Below are 27,899 nucleotides of genomic sequence, written 5' to 3'. Positions count from 1 at the left end.
GCAGGGACAGATATAATAGAATCCTAGAATGATTATTCCTGAATAATGATTATCCATGAACATTCCTGCCCAAAGCCTTTGGATCAGGGAATTGCTCCCCAGTAATGTTTATCCATGGCAAGGTCTGTGATACAGCATGACAACACTGCCAAATGAGCGAGGGAGGGGGTGATAACCCAATGGAGGCAGGATTTTCATTTCCCAGAGGAAAAGGTCCCGTTTTCCCTATTTCCCAGTAATCTCAGCAGCCTGGAGGTGAGAGGGTTCAAGCGCCAAGACCCACGCTGCTCCCTGTGCCTCCAATATACCCCACAGTCGTTGGACACCTCACCCATCCCCTGTCACAGCCCTATAGGGACATAAGCACTGTCACTGTGCTTGTGAAGGGGGGTTTATAGAGGCTGCTGTTGGGCATGTGGAGAGCAATTCAGTGTCAGCTCTAACCTCGTAATTAAGCACTGGAAATATCCCTCTTCCTTAAAAAGAAAGGAAAGGAGAAAAGCAGGAGGGGATGTGAAGAAGAGCCCTGCTCCTCCCTCTGCAGCAGCAGGGTGCCTGGCCCTGTGCAGTGCTCCAGGAGTGAGCCTTTGGCTTAATGCCTATGGCACAGATGAGTTTTACAATGTCAAATACAGCCAATTCCCTCAATCTCAGGGCACAGGTGCCCGGCCAGCCCTTGCTTCAGAGACGGCTTTATCAGTGTGCGACATGAAACACAACTCCCCACCTTGAGGAGCGAGGCACTAGAAGGGTAGGAGAGGGGATGCTGGCAGCCTTGAGTGCTGCCGAGTGCTCGATAAGCATCTGAGCTGACAGCGATGGAAAGCAGAGGCTCACATTACCAAGCCCCAGACTTTAGGAGTAGATTTATAGCTGAATAAAAGCCTTGAATTACAGGAACCAAAGAAAGAGAGCCCGGGCCCTGCAGCAGGTTTTGTTAACCTGATCAGAGGCCGCTTGTGCTACCAGCTCTGGGTCCTGACTGAGCTGCAAGGATAGCTCCTGGTTGGGGTTTGATTTAAGGAGTAGCTGCACAAAGCCTTTCTTTTGAAAGCTCCATGAGCCAGGTTCCTTCCAAGGCTTTTCTGGGTCTTCTCTGAACAGTCACGGGTGCTGAACAGATGAGCAAAGTCCAGCAACACTCAGAGATGGGTTAACAGCATCTGCGCATCCCCAACACATCACTGCCTTGAGCTCAGGTTTGCTGGTTTTGCCTTTAAGAATCCTGTTCTCCCAGGTCCCCATAGGGAGAATCCTTCCCAGTGTCAGCATCCTTGGTGGGAATCATCCCAGGAAGAGTCTGGCCACAACCAACACCAACAAACCACGTTAGTGAAGAGACGCAGACACGTGGTATCTCTTTGACAGACCTTTATTAGCAGACTGTTCCCTACATGAAGAATCCAAGTTAGATTTGTATTATAACAATTTGTGGTTACAGCTACAAAGATGGTTGTCATTTTGCATTGATTTTTGCATTCTGATATTCATATTCTCATTAGGCCACACCGGTAGGAAGGAGCCACTGCAGAATTTATGACAGGTCTCAAGAAGAGGGGGGGTGGAAAAAAATCACATCACTAATCCAGACTGATTTCGGTTTCCATGTGGCTAACTGCTGACAGCACTGGATAGCCACGGCAGAGCCTTACCTGGGAGACTCTCCATGAACCACCAAAGCTGTCAGGACAAAAGCAGCTGCTAAGTGCTAGTGCATCCTTGTCTGGTTTCCACAGTGCCCACTTGCCTATGAAGAGCACTGCCCCAGCAGCAGGCTCTGCTGATCCAGCCTCAAAGCAGCTTGTGCCCAAGTGCAAGTTTCCTGCCATCTCTCTGGAAACTTGAGGGTTTTCTCCCTGAGATTTCTTCCCTCCCCCCTTTTCCGTAAGATTTCCCCAGGATTGCTCTCAGTTATCTGTTGTGATATCCAACATACACAGACCTTCTACTTCCCAACTTCAGCCATGCACCCACCAGCCTCTCAGCACGCACAGAGGCAATTCCAACGTAAGGCAAGCCTCACAGTGCACCCTCTCCCTCCTCCCAAGGTTCTGCTTCCCAACTATTCCCTTCTCTCCTATGGCTTCTTGCTACAGAATTTCTCTGGGCTGAGGTCCTCCAGCAACAACCCCAGACATGGGAAAGGCAGCTCAAGCCCCAAGAGGAAAGGTGCTTTAGCATCCCTGCCCACGACTCAGCTGCGTGATGTGAGAGAACAAAGAGAGAACTTCCTAAACCAGAACTACGAGCACAGTAACAATATTTAAACAAGTCTATAAAAATAGTCTGACATAACTCTGTTCAAATAAATACAAAATAAATATGCTTTAAGCAGTAAAACAGTGGAATGCAAGGCTGGTCCTTTCTTTTTTGCCCAAAGTGAAAAGTTGGATGAGGATCCCCCAGGCCTCAGAAGCCGGATCCTATCGATTAAAGTAGCCCATAATACAGTGAGAGAAATTTTAAAGCCATGTCTTTCCCTTAGCCTTATGAAAAGCACCCTTTGAAAGCAAAGCAAGCATATCTTCAGGACTGAAAGCTCACCTCTCCCAGTGACAACCAGCCCCTCTTCCCTAACACCCCTTCCCAACAGCACACATACACCTGGCTTGGGGACTCCATCCTGCTAACGCAAACCTGAACATCAATCTACAAAGAGGTCTAAAGAGATAGATAGCAGCGTAGGCACAGGGTTGGAAAAGGTCCACCAGCTACCCTTGGCACCAGGCAGAATGGAAGTCAAAGGTCCATGCAACGCCGCGCAGAAGCTCTCACGTTGTGCTGGGAGCAGGACTGCGCAGGAGCTGTGATATAGTGGGTTTTGTTCACTAAAGCCATGCATCAAGGTGCCAGTCCATCCAGGGCTCTCCTGCCTCCCCCCTTTTCCAAGCCCCCGCTGAGTATAAGACAAGCCAATCCCAGCATGCAAAGGATACAGGCATGCAGGCTCTAGTCTGCTGCTTCTGTTAGTAAGTGCATCTTGTTAGTGGATTTATGAGACACACTTAAACCTATCAAAAATAAATAACTTTAATTCTTCATCAGGCTGGTCTAAATAGCCTTCAGCCTGACCAGATACACCACTGCCCACCAGCCCTCAAAACCAGTACAGTTCAAAGTTCCATTTCATGTCAAGTCTTGGAAGCAGAACATGAATGTCTCCTACCCAAAGGAATATATGTAAACATAACAACAAGCCTGGTGTGGCAGCAGCTCCTACACAAGGTTTGTACAAATTTGAACACGGGTAGGAAGTTGAACAATTGAATGGGAAAAGAAAAAGCACTCTGAATGGAAAAAGAAGCTCTTTCAGCAAGTCAGAAGGTGCTCATCTGCAGGCAAACAGCTCTGCACATGCTGTACTCTGAAAGCAGACCCTTTACCCAAACCTTTGCTACTCTGCCGTGCTGCTGGGAACTGACCTCAGCAACTCGTGCCTTAAGATTCAACCAGGAGTTCACCCCCCTGGTCTCCCAAAAGGCCCAACACAAAGGACCACTTGATGCAGAACAGAGTAGCAAGATGGCAAAGGCCACCAGATCCTCCCCCTCCCCTTACTGACTTACAAACTATCTGAGATTTCACAGCTTTGCTTAAGTCAGCTTAGTGTCAACACATTCACAGAATGAGAGGTGGCTATACATCTTGAGGTTGCACCCCAAGACTTCAGAGTTCAAAGTCCTCATCATCTCCTGGTCACCGTGACTGCACGCCCAGAGACATCTTCAAGTTCTCATAAACCACGTAGCTGATGCTTACAGCTGGGATCACCTTCATAAAGTTCGGTGCCAGACCGCGGTAAAGACCAAAGGCTCCCTCTGTCTTCAGAATGTGTCTGAACAGTCCCCTCATTGTCACTTCAGGAGCACCCTCCACTGAAGCTGTTAACAGAGAAAGGCACAGATCAATAATGCAGCCCACGTGTTTTGATTTATGTGCTTCCTGTGGATGTTCATAGAGCAAAAGCTCTTTATGGGAACAGCCCCTAACTTCTCAACAAGCCACTGCCACGCTGCACATCACAGGTATCCTCTCAACCTGATCTGCAGATGCCCTTAACCCCAAACTGCTCATCAAAACAAGAGCACTGTCCTAGAGGTGCTCAGCCCCCGACACTAAGGGCAGCACAAAGTCCACTGTCCTCCTGCAGCATGGCAAACAGCCTTCTGCTCAGCTGCACAGGCCAGGGAAGGCTGTGCTTGCAACGTTTACACTAAAGGACCTTTACCCAGCTCAGACACCACAGCACGAGCCCCACAGATCCCAGAAGTCCTCACCTTGGGCCTGCATGCGTGTCCTCACGAGAGCCAGGGGGTAACTCGCCAGCTGCCCACAGGTACTGGAGATGGTGCCACAGGCCAGCAGAACAAAGACTCCAGGGTCGGCGCTGTTGACAGCATAGCGTTGTAACCAGGCATTTTTGAGTGTCTGGAAGGAACAGGTCACATGTTAGCAGTGAAGAGACAATCAAAAGCTTATCACACTGTATAAAGATGTAGTGTAAAGGCCCAGAAACCCAGTGCAAATTCAGCCAGAAGCATGAGGCTTCTCAAAGCTTTTCTGAGCTACTGCTACTTGGGAAAATCCTTTCTCATAATGAAAGCAAACAAGGGACCATGCATAATGTTGACTAGGGAAGGAGAACTGTTGGATTGGATTATCTTTTAGGCCATTTTGGGTAAAAATAAATCCAATTGTGCCCTATAAAGCTGATCAAGAAAGCTCTGATAAACTCCTGTAGTAACTGACAGGTCTGACAATGATAAAACTACACAAGCAGCACAGCCCTACAAGTTAAAGGCTTTATACCTCATAGACTGCCAGGTCAATGCCAGCATATGGAATGATTCCCAGCATGTTGGGGATGTAGCCTTTGTAGAAGGCAGCCATTCCTTCCTTTCGAAGGATGGTTTTGGCACAATCCAACACGCCTGAATATTGTCCCGTCTTCCTTAGAGCCATCCTTGTTTTCAGAACCTAGAAAACACACATGAATACCATTAAGGCTTATGGGAGAATCAATAGGAGAAAAAAACCCACACAATGTCATACTTAAGAGCATGACTTGCCTACAGTAAGTATCATGCAAGCACTACTGCCTGACATGACCTCCAAGAATTAAGCTATCACAGTGCTGCTGTGCTATCCACATTCTCTCATCTTAGCATCTTGCCACAACCCTCCATGGGCTGGACTGTAAGCCACAGGCCTCACCTCCATGGGGTAGATGCTGCTCTGTGCAATGGCCCCAGCCAGAGAACCAGCTAACAGCCGCTCATGGATCCTCAGCATTTCTTGGTCTGTGCCAATGAACCTCTTAATCTGTAAAAGGCAAAACAGACATTGAGCCTCACTGACTTACCTCAGCCAGCTTTTGTTTCAGCTTGTCCTTCTGCAAAGCCTTCTGTCTGTGCCCTTTTACTCACCTGCTCATAGGCCATGAATTTAATGGCAGATTCGGGTGCAATCTTCAACACATTGATGCCATTCCCTCGCCACAGTGACCTTAGTCCGCCCTCTCGGATCATTTGAGTAAAGCCACCAATGATGCACATGTTGTTACTGCGGGAGGCATGGACCTGGGAGAGAGCAGGCAAGCTTGGATCAGCTCCAGCCCTGATTACGACAATGCCACATTTTTCTGTAATCCAGGGACAAAAGGGCACTTTTTTTCATTTACCCAGAGATTTGCCAAGGCTTTAATCCCTCCCAGATAACTCCTACAACAGAAAAGCAAGCTTCTTTCCTTTTCTGCAAAGTCTACTGTTAACTAATGGACCTAATCAGTATCTCTCTCTGGAAAGGGAGGAAAGGTTAAATAAACAACTCCCATACCTACTGTAGGATCAGTTACCCCGGGTAAACTTCTCAGCTGGCTCAAGAGCAAGTACAGTGACAAAGCAGGTGAAAATCAAGGTTTCCTAACTCCTTTCTAATGCTGGTAATACTTACAGTAAGTTCAAGTGCTGCCCCCTGACCACCACAACCACTTCAACTCTCATGGCCTCATGAAAACACAAGGCTTAAACCTGTTTCACCAACCCCCAAGGTTTCCAGTGCTCTGAAGCACAAAGCTCTCCAACTACTGAGAGCTCTCACATGTCACATCCCAGAACAGCTTCTGTATTTTTTCCCTAGTCAACAAAGACTACTTTAACATGACTTGGATCTTTCAAATAATCCAAAAAGCAATACACGAGCAATGATACTCTCTGGTCAGAGTGCTGTAATGTGTTGATGGGTATTATTACCTCCTAGGCACCCAAGAATATTAAAGGAATCTGCCTGGGTATCCAAACAAACTGGAGCTGCTCCATCATACCTGCATGAGCACTTTCAAGCGGTCCAAGGGAGCTGTACAAGTCCTGGACACGGCACCTGCACCTCCACCTGCAACCAGGTGTCTCCACCACATCCCTGTCTGCCTCTCTTCCACTGTGAACTCGTCAGGGACAGTCAAATTCTCTCCCACATCAAAGATCTGCAGAAGTAGAAGGTGTTGAGAAACGCTTCATTAGCCAGTGATTATGCCCAAGTCTTATTGCTCTCAATCAGTACGAAGTGTTGAAGGACTGGATACGCTTACCCCAGCTCAGCAGCTTATCTATAGCCATTAACTGCTGTGCCTGGCCTTAGGAACCACCACTGCTTATAAGCATGGCACAGGTGGAACCTTCACATCCAGAGATTTCTGCCCATGAATCTGGCAACTGCTCAACATTTGTCTGCATTAAAATGCTGTGGATCATTGTAAGGAACAAAATGATCAACTGCAGGCAGCTGCCTGGCAAAAAGGCTAGACCTGTCTGGAACCTTCCACGCTTGCAGCCAGTTTAATCTCATTACATGCTCTTTACACACACTGAAATATCTCCAGGAAGGATGGGTGCTTGTCAAATCCATTTCCAGTTTTAACAGGTCCTGAACCAGCAGGGACTGGCCACAGGTATGAGCTCTGAGAGGCACAAGTCAAGTGAACACCCTCATCTTCGTGCAGTTACCACCTGTGCCAAAGACTTCAGAAGCTGTGCCAGTGATGGGTGGCAAGATAACAGGACAGGAAACAACTGGGCTTATAGGGCTACAGGGCAGCTATTGAACCATGGCGAGAAAGATAGGACTGCTGATAGCAGCTCCTGGGGGTCAGGACTCTGGCTGAGAAGCTGGGCAAAGAGCAAGACCCGTTGCAGAGGAGCCACTTCTTACCGTGGAGTGCTTCCAGTAGAGGATGATTTCAGGAATGTTCTCCACTGGGTGCAGCAGGTGATAGTCTCGCCACTCATTCCAATCAATTGTCATTGTCCCATTTTTATCCATGCTAAAAAGATGCAGCATTAAGTGAGTACAGACTCCCACTGGATGACAAATTCCTCCTCCCCTTCCCTTTGATTATTCAGGCCTACACCAAATAAAGTTTTGCAAAGCAGCTACTAAAAGACTTCTAAAGAGACACAAGACAAAGCTAAAACCTATTCAAACACAGCACAGGTAGAAGTGGGCTCCCTTTTCCCTCCCCTGTCTCTCCCCTTTAACTGACCCACAGGAGTAGTTGCACCCCCTCCTACCAAGATCAGGGACACAACTGACACTGAAGGCAAAATAATACTTACTAGGTGACAGGACCCCAGAAGTGTCCCGTCCTTATTCTGACACACAGGCAAACAGACAGAGGGAAGGTAGCAGAGGAAAGAAAGAGGAAAAAACAGCACAAATAAGTGGTTGTTACCATGTTAGTGCCACATGCACAAAGCACTCAGCATTTCCAAAGAGCAACTGCACAGTCCTTCTCCAAAGCAGCAAGCTCAGGGCAGCAGGACAATGAGACAGGGATGCAAATATCCACAACAGGTCAGGAAATAAAGAGATTGACAGTGACTTTCCATAGTGCATTATGACTTTGTAAGCATCAAACCATGGAGAGGGTTAAAAAACATATCAAAATGAAGACTAACAGGCAAAAAGGGAGGAGCTGAGGTCTCTGGAAAGAGCGTACAGGGCAGAAAGAAGAGATGGGTTCCTTGTCTCTCTGTTTCTTTCTAACCCCCTCAGCGGTAAAGCAGAAGGAGCAGTGGAATCCTCACCTCTTCAGGATTTTCTCAGCCTGCTGTTCAGAGATCTTGACTCCCAGGTCCCGAAGGGACTGCACAATCTCCTGGGCATCAATACGGCCTGCAAAGATAAGCCAGTGAGCTCAGGTATACGGATTACGAGATCACTCATGGAGCAGGCCTATTCATGAGCATGAGAAAGGTGCTTACCATCATTCTTCTTATCCAAGCTCTTGAAGACCAGTCTCAGCTTCTTCTCATGATCTTGGAGATAGTGAACGAATTCCTCAAAATCCAGTTGTCCATCCAGGTCCTTGTCTCCAGCCTTCACAATTTTCTGTTCAGGAACATCAAAACCTGTCAGTTCCTTTGTTCAGACAGCTCTGCCCCTCATTCTATCCAATACAAAGATCATTTCCTACCCAACTTTGACTTTGCCTCCAGAAAACAGCTGACAATCCTAATTCCTCAAAGAAATGTGGGCAAAGCAGTAATGTAGAAAAGTCACCTGATTCCAGGCAACTGTCTCTCCTCAAGTTTGTTACGCAGATAAAACGCCTCACGCTTTGACAGGGATATTGTGCCAATATCATGCGTCTAATCTTAGTCCTGTACTGTGATTTATCACCTTACAAAGCCCTTGTGGAGGTTCTTGAACTAAGTATGAACAGATTTACATACAAAGTGAATCACAAAACTTCCGGTAATAAAAACACCTGAATATATTGGAGAAGGAATTTTGTGTCTACTACGATCCTTAGAGAAGTTAGGTGCCTCTGGCAACAACAAACTCCAACCAGAAAAAGCCTGCCCAGCTCTAATGGACACAGCCAAAGATAAAAACCCCTATGAACTGGTTTAGGCACCCTGAAGCTATGTGCTCTAATTATACAAGTCTCCATGAGATGCATATAGAACAAGAAAAGGTTCTTAATAGGACAAAGCTAAAATCAAGATCAGACTCTATGCCAGGCAACCGGGACAAGGTAAATGACTCATTAACCCACTCCAGCACAGGGCAATAGCACATGGACTGTCCTATCTAAGGGCACACTTGTTGACAGGAGAGGTGATCTCCAGGCTGCAGGAATGTGGCTCAAGGAGTTCCTATTCCTCTTCTTATTCAGTCACTTGCTCTTTGACAGCTTTCAAGTCTTTTCTAACATGAACCAATGGGCGACAGTAAATGAGGCGTGATTCAGTCCACTGCATCACCTACAGTTTTGGCTTAATTCCTCTAACATGTATGTGAACAGTAGGTGGGATAAGGAAGCTCTGAGCTGAAATCCAACACTAGGCTAACCCTCTGCCCACCAATATTTCGAGCTTCGAAGGTAATAGGCAAAGCTAAGCTTATTGTGATATCTCCTCACCTATGAGCACCAGCCCCCTTCATAAGGCTGAAGTCTTTGTTTCCATGCCATTTTAAACGACTTAAACACTAAATATCTCACTATTGAAACCCACTCTCACCCCTGGCATTTCAGCCTTAATGCTATGAGGATTATTCCTAATCATTGTAGGAGCCTTAAATACGAAAGCACTGTCCCAGCTGCCCTGACCTTTGAGGTACACCCGGTATTCTTCACCTGCAATTCATCATATGACTGTTGTAAAGTTCAGCTATGACCTTACATTCAACTTGCAGGCTAAAGATAGAGCAACACCCCTCACATGTCAGCAGGCTGGCCTCGAACAGCTGAATCAGGGCTTCCCTCTGGCTGGCCACAGGCAGTTGGCAGGCACTGATGACTGAGAGCACTGTATCAGAGATGTGACTGTGCAAGTGCTCCTGTGCTCCCAGCCAGAGATGTGCAAGGGATGGTCAGAGACCGCAGGTAATGAAAGCTGCTCTGCTGCCCAGCAGTTACCCACAGCACACACGGGAAGGGTGAGAAAGCCAACAGCATCTTCTCCAGAGATACAAACAAGTGCCTGCCTGCAGCTCTAATAGCAAATACAAACTCTCCATAGAACTGCTCAGACAGCTATGCGGCTGGTGAGGCTTGTATGGTCACCTGCATCACTCACAGACACCGCAGCACATTGTGGGACCCCATATGTCTTAAAGCCTGCTACCATTATGCTTTGTGTCTGTACACAGATATAAAAAGCCCGCCCAGCTTTGCTGTTCAATTGTCAGCTGTCTGTGCTCTTCAAGCCTGGTCATAAGAGCCACAGCAGCAGGGCAAGCTGAAAGCAAGGGCTGTGATACGGTCAGACAGAGCACTCCGTGGATTTAGTGCATCTTCATTCCACAGTGAAGGGGAATGCTCTATAACCGCCCCCAGCTCAGCCCACTCGCCACTGCTGAGCCACGAGCACGAAGCTGCTCTTCCGCTTATAGCGCAAACCTGCTCACCCTCGCTGGGGGCTGACACCAGATGACACACCTCCTGTCAGAGGGAGGCAGGATGCAAAAAGGAAAAGGAAGAGGATGTGAAACACTCTATTGAAGCAGACCAGTTAGAGAAGAACAGCTGGGAAAAACCCTTTTTCTATTTACTCTGCATCAAATCAACTGGTTTAAACATAAAGGCACCAAGCTCTCACATGATCCAAACCAAAAGAATCAAACAGGAAAACCTCCACACTGTTTCAGCAACCCCTACCAAGGGGTCCATGCTACACCCTGCTATGATGACAGAGCCATCACGAGCTTCTCCCCCTCAACCCTGCCACTGAGGGTGTTAGAGACCACCATCACTCACGCCATTCCTCCACCATTCACTCCCATTCCTCCCTCAGGGCCATACCTGTTTCCACTGGCGATAGGTGGAGAATTCCTGGGATGGAATGAAGAGGCTGAGTCTGAAGATAGATTTGAGTCCAGCCGGCAGCCCCTTGGACTCAAAGTACTCAAACTCAGCCTGGGACTCCCCGAACACCGGCACATACAGGCAGAGGCAGAGCATCTTCCCAAGCCGGAGCCTCAGCTGCCCTGCTCGCACCCACCGGGAAGGGAAGTAAAACCGAGTGATTCCCAAGAGCTGCTTTCAGTGCGTGGTGGAAAGGAAATGCCGGCAAGTCTCATGACACATGCCTATGAGCAAAGCTGGCACGGGTGGGATTGGCTGCACAAGCCCTGCCCTTCTACTTAAAAGGGAAGCTGTGGCTGTAGAGTCCCACCCAGCAGGCAGTGTAAGAGGCCTCCCATTGCTCAACACCAGGCTCCCATGGAGCACAGAGACCTTACATCAGCTCACCACAAGTTAACTCTTAACCAGGCTTCCCTCTCTCAACCCAAGAGGCTTTGGCTGACATCCAGGTAGGATGTTTGCTCGCTGCTCCTTACCTCCGATCTGTCCCTTCTGGTCCCGTTTTCACACCTCCAAGAATCCACATACGCAGCACAACAGGGACCAGGCTTGAGCATGACCTCTCCCACGCATACAACACAAGAGGACTCTGTCCTCCTCGTCCCAAAAAATCTGCCTCCAGAACACACTCAGAGCAGGATGCCACTCACCTGCTGCTTTCATACATGTTTGGGATATCCAGCTTAAGCAAAAGTTCCACTTTTATAAGGCTATTTTGCTATGCCAGAGTTGATTTGCTTTGATTGCAAGTTCTCCCAAAAGCACTCAATGCCAGCTAGGAGCAGAGATACCTGCATACCAGCATCTCTCTCCTCTGCAGCACTCCAGTTACACCAGTAAAGCCTGTGGAGAAGGTTTGCCATTGCGCTGAACATTCAGAGAACCACTACATCAAGGGCAGGCTTCAGAACAGCCCCATCTGCTCCAAAGGCCCTTAGCTAAGCATCCACAGAGCAGTTACACCAGATGAAGAGGTTTTCCTCCTCTTCCAGCCACCATTAAACATTGCAGTCAGATGTGTGCTATAAAGTGGCCCAGGTAGAACAACACTTTCCAGTTCCTACCATCTACCACTTTCTAAATGGCTTCCTGAGCTTTCATCAGGAGCAAGCCAGGGAGTGTGGCACACACATCATTTAATGCAGACCTAATTACAGGCTTTTAAGCATTTAGTGGGGTGTGATGCAGGGATAACACCCAGCTCTGCAGTGAGAGTACCAACACAGTGCAGCAGGTAACAAGGCTACTCAGGCCACAATAAGTAACTCACTGCTAACACGAGTTTGCAAATGAAGTTGTAGTCTTGATGTTCATCAAAGATAAGCTGCTACACAGGGAAGATGCAAAAAGCCATAGCCCATAACCAGAACACCACAGCCCTGCCTGCACTTGAAGCAGCACAGCATGTTTGCTTAGCTGGTTTAAGCCAGCCCAGTAACAGCTTTCCCCACCACTGCAGACACAGCAACATTTCCTTGTGTTTGCTCTGTCTGTACAGCCTGCCTGGCCAGTGCAAAGTCCAATAAGCACTCCCTTCCTCACATCCTAATGCACAAGGGGCCTTTACGTCTTTGCCATGGCATTTTGTTCTGTAAGGAGAAGCCAAGGTCTGCAGTGAGCTGTTTGCGGAGCTACGCGTCAATCACATGGATTGGGAATATTTAATCTGGAGCTTTATTTCAAGGATATTTTAATGGGGTTTTTTTAAGCTTAATAAATCCTGACTCACAGCAATTGGGTACCCTTGAGAATCGTGACCCAAACAGTTCCTACGTCCTCCCCCGGCACCTCATCTACCCCAGCTCTGTGCCATGTTACCTAACCAGGCTTAACCTCCTCCCTGCTGACGTCCCTCTGCATGGAAACAGGATGTGTTCAGGGACTCCAGATCCTCTTAAAGATCAGCTGCAGCAGCTCACTCCATGCACACCGACAGCACCCTAATGCTGCACACCACCAGCCAACAGTGTCAAGGCCAGGTTGGACGGGGCTTGGAGCAAGCTGCTCTAGTGGAAGGTGGCCCTGCCTGTGGCAGGGGTTGGAACTGGATGAGCTTTAAGGTCCTTTCCAACCCAAACCATCCCATGATGGAGGAGCCTGACCAAGGTGAGCAGCCCACCCCCAGCTCCAGGTAGTATGTGCACAAATATAACTCAGATTTGCTCCACCCAGAATCAAGGTCCTCCATAGTCCTTCCCACGAGTTGCCAAGCATCAGCGGTAGAGCTGCTTGGTTGCTATGCCAACATGATGCAGATTCCCCCTATAAACTCTGTCTGGAGTTGGCAGCCAGGGATAAAAGGCAAAATCTGCTCATTTTAGTGAAGAAAAGCCCCATTACTGACGTCAGGGGGAAGGAGGAAGGTAATAAAGTGGAGAAAGCTGATTTTAGGCAGGGTATTAATTACAGGGCAGTGAGCTAAGAAGGAGAGAAGGATTAAGGATGAAGTTTATACCAGCAATTCTGGCTATAATGACAAAAGGAACTTGAGCATTAACAGGTTTTCAGATTTCACCTAAGAAACCCTGGGCAAATCTGGAAGTACTCAAAAGCCAAAGTTGCAGGGTCAGTGCTGCTGGAACACAGCACCCCCAAGCCTTGGTCTTGCTCCCCCAGCCCCTGCCAGCACATACACAGCCAGGGCTTCATACAGGAGTTGTATGGGTTGTACATCCCTCAGTAGCTCTGTCTAATCCTGGTCAAGCCCTGGACAGGGCACGGAGCTCCACATGAAGTCAGTCACTTCAAGTCTGACACTTCTTCCAATGAAGCTGGACCTACGTGTTTCTGGTCAATGTGAAGGCAGCCTAGCTGATACCCTCCTCTGCTACAGGGAGCATGAGATGGGTCCATCTTCCTCCTCCCTTTTCTTGCCATCAAAGGAGCGGCAAACTCATTTTCACTTTATTTATAGGGTTTGTTTCTTATTTAAGCGCTGTCACAAGTTACTCAGCACCCTGCAATCCCAACACTTCACTTTTCCAAGTCATTTCTACTCTTACAGGCATCTACTTCATCACTGGTTTACTACATCAGCTGCAGAAGGTACCTCCCGAAGGATGGGAGGATGCAGCCATACAAGGAGCAGGAAAGCATGCTGTTTAATTTTGAATTTACTTTGCTATAAAAAAGGTCTCTATAAATATCAAGCGCCAGCGAGCGTCACAGCACGTAACTAACATCCTCCTTCACAGGCAAAGCAGCTCGCTGGGCAAGCACACCATGGGGCAGAGGGAGAACCGCTACTGCTAGAAGCTTTCCCTAGGTTCTGCTGACTTGTTCAGTGTTTAGGTTCTGGAAACAAGCTTATAATTAATTGTACAGTACAGAAAGTCCTCCCAAAGCACAAACAAAGAGAGTACAGTGTCTGAAGGAGGGGAGTTAATCATTGAAGAGACCCCCCAGCAGAGGGAAGAGCTGCAGCCAGCCAAGGCTGTGCAAGGGGAAGGATAGGGACCGGGGAGGGAAAACAACACCAGGACATGGTGACCTGTCACATCAAGGTGACCTGTTCCACTGACAACAGGGATCCAAAGTTACAAGTCCAGATGGTGACATCAGGGGCAGGCGATGCCTCTCTCCTGTGTACACGCACTCGGGGGCCAAAGCGTCACATTTGTAATCAATATTTTCTCCCACGTCTGCAGAAACAGCCTCCTGGTGAAATCATTTCCTTCGAGCAAGGATCTGAGCAGAAACACCCCAATGACAGCAAAGACTGAAGAGCCAGGGTTAGGAAGCATCTCTGGTCAAGCTTATTGATAGATGTCAGTTCCTTACAGTACCAGACATGGCATTTCGTGGGCGTTTAGCACACAGTTACAGGTGGGTTTACAAACCCAATGCCACACCAGTCAAGAGACTTCTCCCAAGGTCACAGCCAGCCAGTGGCAGAGAACAAAAGCTCTGTGTGTATGTGTGTGTCCCACTTTCTTTAAACACCAACACACACTGTTTGCTCAGGGTGCTTTAGAATCCATCCCTGAGGCTGTAGGAGACTTTCAGATGGGTCATTAGAACACAGGTATCTGATCAAGCACAAACAAGTCATTGCAGCTTAGCAAGTTACTGTCTGTCAGCTGAGCCACAGCGACGGCTGGATGCGGTATTAGCCGGCCTGAACTGCAAGGTAAAACCTATCTGCATAATCCCCGACACAAGAGCTTTACGCTGTGTTTTACTTTACAATCAGGGCAGGCTAAAATTACACAGTCACAACCTCCCAGCAGATGGGCACTTTTCTTAAGCTGCAATAACTCCATTTTGCCACATCCTTATCCTCTAGGTATTCTCTGTTAGCCAGTTTTAAGGTTTCTATGCAGCAGAACTTGCCAGGGTCACGCAGGAAAGAGGAGACTGGGATCAGCTTTCAGAGAAAGCTTCATTTGCAGGTGAGAACAGATGGACTTTCCATGACTGAGGGACCACTGTTCCCTGCGAGACACCACGGATCCCCAGCCCTGTGCTTTCAGGGTTTTCATCATAGCCTCCTGCAGTTCCCAGTCTCTGCCCTCCTTCAACCCCTGTGCACAAAAGCCCTCCTCCAAATGCACACACTCCTCTTTTTGAAGAGGACGCACAGTGCTAACGGCGATAGGGATGAAGGCAAAAGTCCCTGGAGGTTTTCCAGCCTGACTCAAGCAGGGAGTGGCTTCTGCTTCCCAGCATGTAAAAAGCCACCCTGCCCCTTCCCACTCAAACCAGGTATTAATCCCCTCAATAACTTCAACCTCTTTGTCCCCATTTTACAGAGAAAGCTTACAGCAACAACCATGCCCTGTTGAATACTGGATCCTGCAAGTCATGCACTGCTATATCCCTGCTGCAGCCCTTCACTGTCATCCCAAGCTCCCACCACTTGCAGGGGTTATGCGTGCCTCCTTCTCAAGTCACACCCTTGGTTTTACACCACATGTAGGCAGAGCTGACTGCACTATCTCCCGGAGATACGGACAGCATTCCCTTCCCATCAAAACTAAGGCAGACCTGCATTGTGCTAGGAGCCCGGCACTAAACTGAGCAGCTTTTGTTCGCCTCCCCCCAGACAAAGCCTCACCATTGCTTCTCCACCAATTGGGTGCACCCACCACCTCCCTGCTCTCACACCCCCGGGGAAGTTCCCATCCTAACCCAGATTCCAGTGTCTCCCTGATGCTCCCCGCTCCCCAGGGACAGGCTTTACTCTCCTCTGGGCTGTGCCATTCAGATAATACAGCCGGTTACTCATCTGCTCGGAACACGCTGGATTTTCCCCAGGTTTGCCAAATGACCAGACTTTGGAATATTTTGGGATCTATCTGTTCCTTTGCTGGTCTCCAGTGCAGGGGTGGGACTCGCCACTAACCTGCATCATCATGCCCTGCCGTCTCAGTCATGTTCCTTACAAGTTGTCCAGGAACCTTCGAGACTCCCGTATTCCCCTTTGCCCCTAAACAGCATTTCCCCACCACCACCACCTTTGAACAACAGGTCTGAAAGGTTAAATCCCCCCCATTTCCTCTCTAGCAAGCACACGCATGGCACCCTGCTCCCTTTTCCCCTCCCCAATACACACACACACACCCCTCCAGGTACTCACACACTCCACCTTGCAGCACCCCTACTCCCCGCGGACCACACACTCCTCTATCATGTGCACCAGCCCCTGCATATCCCATTACCTTTGGAAAATGCTCTGCGGGTCCAACCACCAGTAGGATAGTTGGTCTCTTTTCAGTGGGATCAGTCCCTCTGTCCTGTGGCTTCCCCAACATCTTTGGCCCTTTCTCCCCGGGGCCTGGAAGTGGGGTGGTGTTTCTGGCCTCATCCTCTTTTTCATCTGCAGGACCTTGGCATACGGCCCTGGGAAAGAAGCTAGACAGAAAACGCCACAGGGTCTGCCGCATTGCTGCTCCAAAGAGCATCTTGGGCAGGGAAGCCCTGCGCGCTCAGGAGCTGCCCGCTGCCAAGGATGATGTGACTGCACTACCAAGCACCCCCGAGATGGGAATGAGCCCGGCAGCCAGTGGGAGCTTCAACCCAGCGACTCCACGGGCTCGGATTCTTTACAGCCGGGCTCCTGCGGACGCTTCCTGCCTTTAGAAATCGCTGCTACTGCAGTCGTGCCTGGCCTGACAAGCAGCTCATTGTACCAGAGCCTCTCGGACCTGATGGCAACAGACAAAGCACAAGACCCCTGGCACGGAGCAGCTTTGGCCGAGATGCTTAAGAGCGGAAAGCTCGAGATGAAGCTCTCGGAGAGAAGCTGCTCAGCGCTGCCAATTAACCCGCACGTCCCGGCTCATCCCAACGGCACCGGGCGAGCGGCGAGGCTGAACAACCCAAGGCTGCGTCCCCACTGCAGCAGTGCCCAGCCAATCCCGGCTCCCAACACTGCGGTGCTCCGGAGCAGCGCGCGCAGCCGGGCGGGAGCGCGCCCTCGGCGCAGGAGCAGCCCGCAGAGGAGCGCGCCCCCGGCTCCAGGTGCGGCTCCAGGTGCGGCCGGGGCAGCATCCGCAGCGCAGGACCGGCTGCGTTACGGCACCCGGTTCCAGAACCCGGGATCTCCTTTGTTACGGCAGCAGATGGCTCCGCGGGGAGAAGGCGGCTTTCCCCAGCCCTGGCTGAATTAACCTCTCGCTGCTCCCTCTCTGCCTGGTCTGTTATAGTCTCATCCATCACTGCAAGAGCTCTTTTGGTGGCTGCATTGTGTCGCTGCTGTTGGGCTCGCGGTGCGACACACGGACACGCTTCCACGGCGTGGATGGTTGTTCATCTAATACATGTGTTAAAACTAGCGCTGATGAGTCAAGCAGGCTGAGTTCTGCTGAAGGAGCCTTTGTCCGTGCTAGGGTAGGGTTAACCAGAGCAGGACTACATGTATGTGTCAATATATAAGCACAGAACACACGATATTCCCTGAATTTCTAGAGGAGACGCCGCGATTCCCTCTGCTGCCACAGCAGCGATCGCTGGGCTCATTTCCCATTTTAAAGTACCAATAGTTTCCTCCATAGTACCAGATTCCTGCCTGCCTTTGGCATCTGCAGACAGAGGGCACTGCATGCCTCACCTCCCAAAGTGTTACTTTTCCATAAGAGAATAGTCTGGTTTTTAACAGGGTAAATGAGTACAGGCCACAGCTTCCATCTCCTGAGGCTCCCAACCAACCATAGCACAGCAAGATCCATGGCAAGCAGAAAACCTCTGCTTTTCAGCCTTTAACTTTTGAGAGGGACAGACTATAGGGAATTTTTGGTTTACAGATATTAGATAGGGAAAATCCAACCCAAAACCTGGAAGTGCTGCAAGCTTGAAGCAGCCAGTTTGCAAATAAATCTGGGAGGAAGAACACACTGAACATCACACGTGGGAGCTTGGGAATGCTGAATTCCTTTAACCAACCTTCATGGAAAAAGAGACAAGTCCATAGAAGACAGCACCTTGCAAAAGAATTCTTCTGCAAATACACTTCAGAATTCCTTAAGAAGAGGAAAACATTCTTTAGTCACAAGGCCTCCATACAGAACACGCAGTTCTTTACCTTAAAACTGGACACATACTAAAACAGAACAGATAAAAATGCACAGAATTCCAAGGTGGTACCGCTAGGGTGTGGGACAGCCCTGTCCCTCTCTGAGGAATGGCACCATGCAGACCCAGTGGGGATGCAGGCAGAAGAGAGTGAGGAATCCCTGTCATACCTCCAACACCCTGAGCTGCTGCCAGTCATCACAACTGCAACACCGGAATGAAGCTGCTTTCTAAAACGCGGTGAATCAGATCCTTTAGGATGACATTTGGAAGTTTCTAACCAACTTCTATCGGCCTAAGGCTGTCGTTTCACAGGAAGCAGTGAACTGATCTCAAGCTTACACTGCTAAAAGAGGTCATCTCACCCCCCCACATCAGCTCTGCGCTTACCCTGCTCTCGTGCTCCTCCAAACCTCATGAACCCAGCCAAAAACTACAGAGCTCCCTGCTGGGGTAACCATGTGAGGCTACTCATGGATGGGGTCCAGAGCAATGTGACCACATGTGGAAAGGGCTGGCCCCACCACTCAGAGCTATAAGCCACCATACAGAAGGCAAAGCACCCAAAGTGGGGCTTTAGATGTGTCCTTAGTGGTTTGGGCTGCCCCTCAAAGACTGATGTGACCTGAAACTTGCAGTTCTTCTGCATAGCATTAGCTTTAGAGGTACATCCACAGCAGGGATTGCTTCTTCCTTTGTCCATGCAGATTCCACAGTAAAACAATAATTTGTGCAAGAAATTACATGCCTGGGGTGCAATTAAAGCTGAAACTCAGCAATGCTTCCTTGGCCTTTGTCCTCACTAAAGGGAGCCTCAGAGGAATCCTGCCACCGCACTCATCCACACAGCTCCTGGAGAACAGGCTTTTCTAATCATATTTAGGAAGAAAAAAAAAAAAGGCATTTCTTTTATCAAGTGGGGAATTTTATTAGGTCAGAATAATAAACCTGGTAACAGCAAGATGATTATAGCTGGAGGCAAGACAGCTGCTCTCCTACAGGGACTTTATAGGGAAGAATTACCCTACAACCCACCACGAAGCCTATCATTCACACATAAGAAAAGATGCAGTAAATACTGAGAGTGCTCTGCCTGAATGGTGGCAGAGGAACAGAATTCATGAACACCTAGGCCCCAGTGAAACAGCTTTCCCAGCCTAGGCTGCCTTAGGAGACAAACAGCCCTACAATTCCATGAACAGAGCTGTTTCCATGATCAGAGCTCAGGATTTAAGGCAGAAAAGCCTCAGGACTGAGCTAAAAGCTGCCTCTCTGCCAGCACACCAGTCGCTGGGGACAAAAGGCAACTGGTCTCAGAGTCCTACACCACCAAACTGGGTAGTGATTACACAGCCAGAGGAGAAGCCAACAATAAAGTCATGTAATGTACCCAAAAGGAGACAAAATCTATGATTTCTATGATTCTATGAAAAGAGAAAGGAAAGAGCAAGAGAGTGATGTGTTTTGCTTCATTAAAACAGCCTTTTCCTCACTGCAATCTGTCAGAGGGAGGCTCTGATTTAAGCTGTCTTGTATCCTCCACATCATACAGGCCACATCTTAGTGCCTGCTAAGTCTAAAACTCCAGCCTTCAGGCAGACACTTGCCTTTTCCAGCCTGGGAGCACCAAGCACAAGTTCAGATTGAGACCATTTGCTCCTAGAAGACTTGTGAGTAAAAGCACAGCGTTTTCCAGCAGGAATGTGAGGCTCCCAGCAGCGGACTAGCTAACGTGTAAAAAATGCAAGGGGGAGGGTGAAAAGAAAGAGGGGAGAGGGAAGGGAGCTGTGCTCAGAGCAATGCAATGACCCTTCTCCTTCGGCACAGGAAAAGCTGCCTCCAGTTCCAGCTCCTTGGGTGACCCCAGAGGAACCAACAGTGACTCATCTTCCTTTGGGAGATGGCCTAGAAGCACTCTGAGGAGGAGGAGTGCTCCTTACACATGTGCCAGGCAGAGATAGCACCCAGCCCGCCAGGACTCTTCCTGGTACCTCTTATCTCTCCAAATGCAATTTCTAGCAGACTGAAGCATTAAGTGCTTCCCACTCCTTACGAAGCTGAAGTTAACCCTGAAGTATTTTCTGCACCACACCATTAAGTCTAAACAACCTGGCCGTTGCTGCTTAAATAATTAAGCCATGCAGTGACATCCAACTCCGTTAATGTATTAAGGTGACAGAGCATGGTTCACTGAACACTGCACAGAAACCCAGGTCACCTCCTCACAGGAACCCTGGCACAAGGGATGAGCTGTTCTAGTTGATCTATTAAGGCAAGCAGGGGCCAGTGCCAAATACAGATACAGAGAGAGTTGGTCAGGGAGGGGGAAACACGCAGCCATTGCCCAGAGAAGAGTTCCACTGTGGTCATACTGGATCACATGGAGAACCAGGGACTGACAAGAGAAAGGCTATCCGTAGAACTCACTAACTACAGAGTAGCTCCTCGCTGCACTAGAAAGTTAACCAAGAAAATAGTGAGTAAGAAAATAGGCAGCCGGGGCTTGTTGTCACACAGCCCCCGTCCTCCTTAGGCTGAAGGATGTAGGTTCACATTCCAAACAGCTTTGCCTTTCCAAGCAACTCATGATGTAAAAATGTCAGCAATTTCTCTTACAGCAGAATTCAGTGCAAGCCACTAAGAGCCAGGAGCTCCCCCACAGCTCACCACATGGGACTTGGAACAGCTCTAACATCTCCACATTGACACCAGTTATCACTGCTATGCTCCTCTACCCGAGACAAAGTCTGGGGCATCATTAAAGCATGCTCATGTCCCACACTGAGAGGGACAAATACAGTGACAGGACATGAGCAAGAACAAAGTTTCATTTACCATTTGATGCTATAAGTAGGTCTGTCTCCCCCCTCTCCTCCCAACACCATATCATGTTAGGCTATATGCTAGAGAGCACAGAACTGCAGCGTCACTGTTTTGTAGGGCTCTCCAACAGGAGACCAAGTCCTTATTATGGCTTTGATGTCATTTTAGTAACACTCAACAGCTATTTAAGGGTTCTGCTTTCTATTCAGGCAGATTCATGTTAAAATAAGAAAAGAAGCAGTAATTATATTGAAGTCCTGGGTTTTTTTACCTGCCTTTATCTCAGTAATGATCCAATGTGCATGAGGAAAATGAGACATTTTCCACTACGTACCAAGGTATCTACTATTCCTGGTCACTAAACGCCCCACAGAACAAAGAATTATAGGATTGTTTGGTTGGAAGGACCTTAAGATTATCCAGTTCCAACCCTCTGCCATAGGCAGGGAACACCTCACACTAGACCATGTCACCCAAGGCTCTGTCCAAATGTGTGTTGAAAGACCAAACCCTGCTCCATATTCCACACAGGCACAATCAGTTGCTTTGGGTCAGTTTTATCATTTCATTTCACTCAGGCTCCAGGGATCCTACAGGCATTCACTTCACTGGAGAGCTGGGAATTCACACCATCCTGCAGGAAACATTACACTGCAAGGCCAGTGCCATACAGGATTCCTTTCTGCACGAGAGGCTCTCGCACCACTCGACATTTAAAATTGATATGTCAAGCCAAAGCTGCCTTTGACATCTCACAAAGGTCAGCCAACATCCTCCATTCGTTCTCACTCTGCAAACAGGACAAAGGTCTCTGCTAAATCAACCTGAGAACCACCAGGCTCCTCCAGCTTGCTCCCAAGGGAGGACAAAAACCATCCTGGATGGATGTCCAAGATTGCATCTCTCAAGAGTTACATACCTGGTCCTGTATATACATGAACATAAAGCATCACTTGCCTAATGCACTGTTGTTTGTTTATATGCAAGGTAAGCTTATGCAAGAGCGAGTTCCTCTTGTATGTGTTTGCATCTAAAAACTTGCTTCCAATCTTCAAACACTGAGTGGACATGCATCACTTTAACTGTCAGTTTAACACATTAATCACACCAAGGCAGGTCTGATGATCAGAGACCAAGATTGAGAGAAGACTTTCACCATCATGGCGTGAGATCCCCTGGTCTCCAGCATCCTTCTCCTTCTGCCCTCCCTGTAAGGGCTCTGGGTGCTGGCAAAGCCACAATAGCAGGCAGAGGGTGCCAGCCAGGCTGTCCTGACTTGCATTGTCCCAGGGCACTCACCAGCACAGCCAGGCTCTCACTTCAGGAGGCTGCTGGCCAAGTCTATTAATAACCAGCTCCACGTCGAGAAGTTTCCCTGTGCCAAAGCCAGTCCCAGCTTTGCAGTGGCCATCAAGAACTCGTCCGATTGATTATAAAGAGTTCATGTGAGTCTTCAGCAGGCCTAAAGCAGAGAAAGTATGAGAACCCAGAGCTCACACCAACTCAGGCACTTACTATAGATTAAAAGGTTTTATCTAGAACTAAATCACTGACCTACAGTTCTGCTCTTGCACCAGATTGCCCAAGTACATGAGAACAGAGCCCTCTCAAACCACACATTTCATCATAGAATCCCAGACTGGTTTGGGCTGAAGGGACCTTAAAGCTCATCCAGCTCCAATCCCTTGCCACGGGCAGGGACACCTTCCACTGGAGCAGCTTGCTCCAAGGCCTGTCCAACCTGGCCTTGAGCACTGCCAGGGATGGGGCAGCCACAGCTTCTCTGGGCACCCTGTGCCAGCGCCTCAGCACCCTCACAGGGAAGAATCCTTTACAAAGAGCAAGAACAAGCCTCCACTCGCTACAGAGCCTGCAAATATGAGACTTTCTGCTTGCTCTTTTAATAAAGATTATACATAAATGCATGGAGTTCTTTAACAGGTTGCTGAAAGCAGTTTCACCTTATATTAAACTGGCTCAGGGAGCTCCACATTTGTCCTTCAGGATTAGTCAGGAAATGGGTGGTTGAGGAGCTGATGATAAATACCTGGCAGCAGAAAGAAGGGAATCAACTGGAATTTCTAACTCTAACACTGCTTCATTTGTTTGCTACAACCTTGTGTTGCTCAACCCTTTGTGATGAATTACAAAGGCCTGGCTAAAAGCTCCACAACTGCCCCAGCAGGATTCAGGACACAGAAACCAGGAAGATGTCTCCAGATGGGTATAGGTTTGCAGGGATATTCCAGTCTGGATTACAGAACACTATTGGAATTTTGCTTTTTTTACCATAAACAGGCTTCTGAAACACAATGAAACCTCAGGTCCCCCTTTTCCAGACAACTGTGAATGAAAACCAGGTGAGAGCATCACATAGAAAAAGTTATCTGCTTCCTCTCCCCCTTATAATCACTGATAATTTCAGCACATTGTGCCCAATATAGTACAGAGTATACAAAAGTCAGAAAGTAAAACAGCTACAGAAATAAAGAGTTTGAAAGAAAGGATTTCATGACATCAAACAGGAGATAAAGTATTGATCAGAAATAAGATTAAATATGATTGCAACTGCTATAATAGTTCCATCCATGGAGTCACTTGGGAAAGTGATTGCTCAGATAACTGACCAGCTATCCCAGACCAGCACAGATACAACATTCCTGACAGCCGGAATCATCCAGAGATGTACTTCAGAAGCAACGATGCTCAGAGGAGAGGCCCGAGCACCCAGAACACCGCAGAGCCTGGCTGCAGCAGCACAGTTCTGCTTATTCAGTACACTGAAAAGCGAACAACAGACCTTGTATGGGATTCTGCATAGCCAGAGCTTGAAGATCAAAGAGGAGACACCAGGCTAAGACAGAAGTGATGAAAGCAGATGTGAACATGTCAGCAGAATGGGAGCTGATGGCAGTTTCACATAGGAAGTTGATACCGAGGGAGCAATATGAACCTGGGAAAAGAAAGTATCACAAGGCCAAGGAGGACATTGTGGTCACAGCACTTGTAACTGAAAAGAGACAAGGGTTATGTTTGCTCTGCTCTTAAAGCTGAGAGTGTTAGTCCAGCAGAAGATGCTCAGCACTGCCACAGAGGAGGAAACTGAAGACAAAGTTCAGTCCATGTCTAGCTGGGATTAATCACACCAGCTCAAAGTGTCTGGAACTTCAGCAGCAGAGATGAGGTTTTCCAACACCACTCCAGCCCTGTAGTTAATCAGGAACAGCAGGAAAAGTTGTATTAGCAAGTACACAACTACTGCCATTGCACATCCTTTCAACAACTCATCATCTCCAGACACAAAGTAGGGAACCCAGTTCCTGTTCAACCACCCCTATTTCCATTAAGTGCTTATTTCCACTTCCCTAAGTCTATATAAATACTGTCATGAGGGAGGTCAGAAGGTAGCAGTAACAGGAGATGGACTATTGCAGAGGTAGGTGTAATTTAGCAGTAAAGGACTATCCCTTTACACAGGGGAACAAGAAAGCCTTTAAAAGGATTCTTCACATAGTTCTCACTTTACTGCCCAAGCAGACTGAAGTATGTCGATTGCTTCACACCACCCCCTGCAAACAAGCACTGCTTGAGCAGGCTCACGCTTTGGCACTCTGGATTTGTCAAATGGTTTAAAGATAACAGCCTGGGTTTACATAAGCAGATTCCACCTCAAAGGCCATCCAAGTCCCCCCTTCTCTCCCCCACCACACAAGGCCACAGCGAAAACAGAAAAGCAACAATTTTCCAAGCCAAAGCACAGGGGTTTATCTCAATAACAACTCTCAAGCACTGAAGGAGCCAAAACGCTGCTCATTCTCTTTCCAAGTCGGAGCCCAACACTATTATTGTTACCACAAGACCTTTTAGGCAGTGACGCAGGGAGATCAGCAGCCTGCAGCTCAGATCAGCGATAACCTCCCATTTCCAGCCTAATATTTTCTCCATCTGTCTCCAAAACATCAGAAGGCAACTCCCAGCTCCAACGTGCTGCTGCATGGAAGGGAAAATTAAACACACCACAGGCACCAAGTAATTTCCTAATTGCAAGCAATCTGTGTGATTTATGCCTGAATTGGTCTCCAAACACCGTGTCCCATACATCAAAAAAGGTTCTAATCTTGATGCTTAAGCACCTTTCTCAAGTGTGACTTGACACGAGTTACCCATGCTTCAAGGTGCCATTTTTAGCTAAGGATGTGGCAGAAAAAACAGCCAGTTTATTAATAGAACTGCCTGGGAAGCAGGAAGTTTGATTTGCCTAAAAACCACATAATGTGGCTGTTTTCTGTGCAGCAACACAAGGACTGCTCCCACACGTTGAACTGCAGCTTGAAGAGGCCTGAACTCTGCATCCTCCTCCTTAACAGACACGTTTTACACAGCTGAAGGGGTTCTGTGCCACATTAACAATGCTTTGCAAACCCTATTCATCCAACCAGCCGCTTCCTGCATGGCGGAAGGGCCCAGGCAGAGGAAGCAAGAGGAACAATACTGACAGAGAAGGGCTTCAGCTGAAAGACAGGGTTGTTAAGCAGCATCCAGACAGCTCCAGCCCCTGGAGAACGGCTCCTCTCTGCCGGTCCCGCAGCGTGGTAAGGAGAGAAGCTATCTGCTGAGAAGCAAAAAACGTGGTTTGGTTTATGGTGCATCCTCCTGGAGCATGGGAGGTCGGATTGAATAACGTGCTGGGGGAGAAAAGGGACGTCAACCAACACAGGCATGCAGGCAGAACATACTGGTGAGAGGCTTTGCCAGGGGTAAAGGATTCAGCACCCATGGGTGGAAGCAGGTCAGTAGTGCACAGAGCATGCCCAAGGCGCAGGTGATTTATACGGTATAATCAGGTTCACTGCAGAAAATCACCAAGGCACTGAGGTTGTATTTAGAAGCAGCACAATTAAACCACTCTCAAGATGCTCACGCTGCCAAGGTCTCATACTTCACAGCAGCAAGGAAGCTGCCATACAAAAGGAAGCATTAGGAGTGAAGATGTTGCAGAGTAGGAGTTAGAAAGGAACCAGTACCTCTGGGAAGCATGGATACATGCGATTAAAGCAGTCATATAAATTGGGATACCACTTCCAGAAAAGGAAGAGAATACGGACTATCGCTTGAGAATGAGGTGGTTTTCCAGTGACTCAGAAGTTATCCCTTAACTCTTCTTCCCTCTTGCAGGATTCAGAGATGGCACATCCCTGACTGCACCCGTGTGCGCAGCCACTGCCACAGACCATGGAGTGGATTGGGAGGCACCTTAGAGCTCATCCAGCTCCAACCCCTGCCCCGGGCAGGGACCCCTTCCACTGGAGCAGCTTGCTCCAAGCCCCTGTGTCCAACCTGGCCTTGAGCACTGCCAGGGATGGGGCAGCCACAGCTTCTCTGGGCACCCTGTGCCAGCGCCTCAGCACCCTCACAGGGAAGAGCTTCTGCCTAAGAGCTCAGCTCAGTCTCCCCTCGGGCAGGTTCAAGCCATTCCCCTTGGCCTGTCCCTACAGGCCCTTGTCCCAAGCCCCTCTCCAGGTTCCCTGCAGCCCCTTCAGGCACTGGAGCTGCTCTCAGGTCTCCCCTTCAGGAGCCTTCTCTTCTCCAGGCTGCACCAGCCCGGCTCTCTCAGCCTGGCTCCAGAGCTGCTCTCAATCCATTCTCTCCCCAGCCTGTATTAGTGCTTCACCCTCCCAAGACACTTTTTTTATGGTCCTGCATACAAACACCATGCTCACACAGACGTAAACTGCACCAGTTACAGTAAAACAGAGCAGCACCACGTTGAACCTTGAAGCCTAGCGCAGCATCACACACAGAGCCGTGCGACTAAAGGGCACGGCTCGCAGCACTGAGGCAGGAAGTCAGCACACTGCATGTTTTATGCACCCCATGTGCAAAGGGTCCAAATTCCACGCTTCGGACATTTTAAGGCATTTCAAACCCCTTGAAACAGTCGATTTGGGCTCGTATAACCCACCTTGGGCAAGACACTGGAGCAGCAACATGGTACCAGAGAGGCTAACGCGAGGAAACGCAATGACGCAACGAAATCTGCACCACAACCTCTCCCTTCCAAATCCCCTCTGCAAGCACAAGCAACCACCCAGCTCCGTCACCCCCGGGCCCGGAGGAAGAGGAGTTTCCTTCTGCTTCATCCTGCCCGAGCAGGAAGCTTCGATCAAACGCCGGCATCACCACGGGGCAAGCCGAGCCCGGCGGGCTCCGTGCTGGCAGCCACCAGGCAAGCACCCACCAGTGCTTTAACGCTCTACGCAGGGCCGAGCAGCGCCGGCTGCACCGCAACCGTGCGGACAGCACGGAGAGAGCCTGAGGTGCCCGCTCCCCCCGGCGCCCACCGTAAGCGCCTCCGGCCTCCCTCCCTGCCTCCCTCCGGCCCCGGCCGGCGCTCACCAGCAGGTCCAGCTCGGTGCGGTGCAGCCCGAGGCGGCCCAGCCCCACGGCCAGGTCGTGGATGCAGAGCGCGCCGTCGCGGTTCACGTCCAGCTTCTGGAAGAGGGCGCGGAGGCGCCGGTCCTGCTCGGAGGCCTCACATAGGGCCCGGCCGCAGGGGCTGGGGCCGGGGCCGCCGTCCGTGCCCCTCGGGGAGCCGCAGGGGCAGAGCACGCCGCTCACCACCGGCGAGGCCAGCGAGCGCCGCGGGCCCGGCATCGCCTCGCCCCGCACCGGCAAATGGCGGCGCTTCCGCCCGCCG

General features: G+C 49.2%; 1 protein-coding gene across 3 annotated transcripts; it reads right to left on the bottom strand.

Moving 5' to 3' along the window:
- Nucleotides 1-1,356: 1,356 nt before the first annotated feature.
- On the bottom strand, nt 1,357-27,899 carry SLC25A25 (solute carrier family 25 member 25). 3 transcript variants are annotated; one of them, XM_065695218.1, is made up of 10 exons: nt 27,599-27,899; nt 8,259-8,385; nt 8,082-8,169; nt 7,207-7,318; nt 6,323-6,481; nt 5,427-5,579; nt 5,215-5,322; nt 4,810-4,977; nt 4,278-4,428; nt 1,357-3,881 (listed from the first exon to the last, which is right to left on the bottom strand). In XM_065695218.1, exons 1-10 carry the CDS (start codon nt 27,854-27,856, stop codon nt 3,697-3,699), a joined length of 1,509 nt encoding a protein of 502 aa, XP_065551290.1. In that variant the 5' UTR covers nt 27,857-27,899; the 3' UTR covers nt 1,357-3,696. The 3 variants fall into 3 exon arrangements, with proteins under 3 accessions (XP_065551290.1, XP_065551288.1, XP_065551289.1); XM_065695216.1 differs by lacking the exon at nt 27,599-27,899 and adding an exon at nt 16,528-17,146; XM_065695217.1 differs by lacking the exon at nt 27,599-27,899 and adding an exon at nt 10,805-11,112.

Source organism: Lathamus discolor, chromosome 15, assembly GCF_037157495.1.
Source record: "Lathamus discolor isolate bLatDis1 chromosome 15, bLatDis1.hap1, whole genome shotgun sequence".
Lineage (NCBI taxonomy): Eukaryota > Metazoa > Chordata > Aves > Psittaciformes > Psittacidae > Lathamus > Lathamus discolor.
This window is presented reverse-complemented; position numbering and strand designations above follow the sequence as displayed.

Excerpts from the sequence above, each read along its gene's own strand:
- SLC25A25 (XM_065695218.1), bottom strand. The coding sequence starts at position 27,856 with ATGCCGGGCCCGCGGCGCTCGCTGGCCTCGCCGGTGGTGAGCGGCGTG. Across the intron at positions 8,386-27,598 it reads GCACCGAGCTGGACCTGCTG|AAAATTGTGAAGGCTGGAGA; the intron begins GTGAGCGCCGGC and ends GTTCCTGAACAG. Across the intron at positions 4,429-4,809 it reads TTGACCTGGCAGTCTATGAG|ACACTCAAAAATGCCTGGTT; the intron begins GTATAAAGCCTT and ends TGTTCCTTCCAG.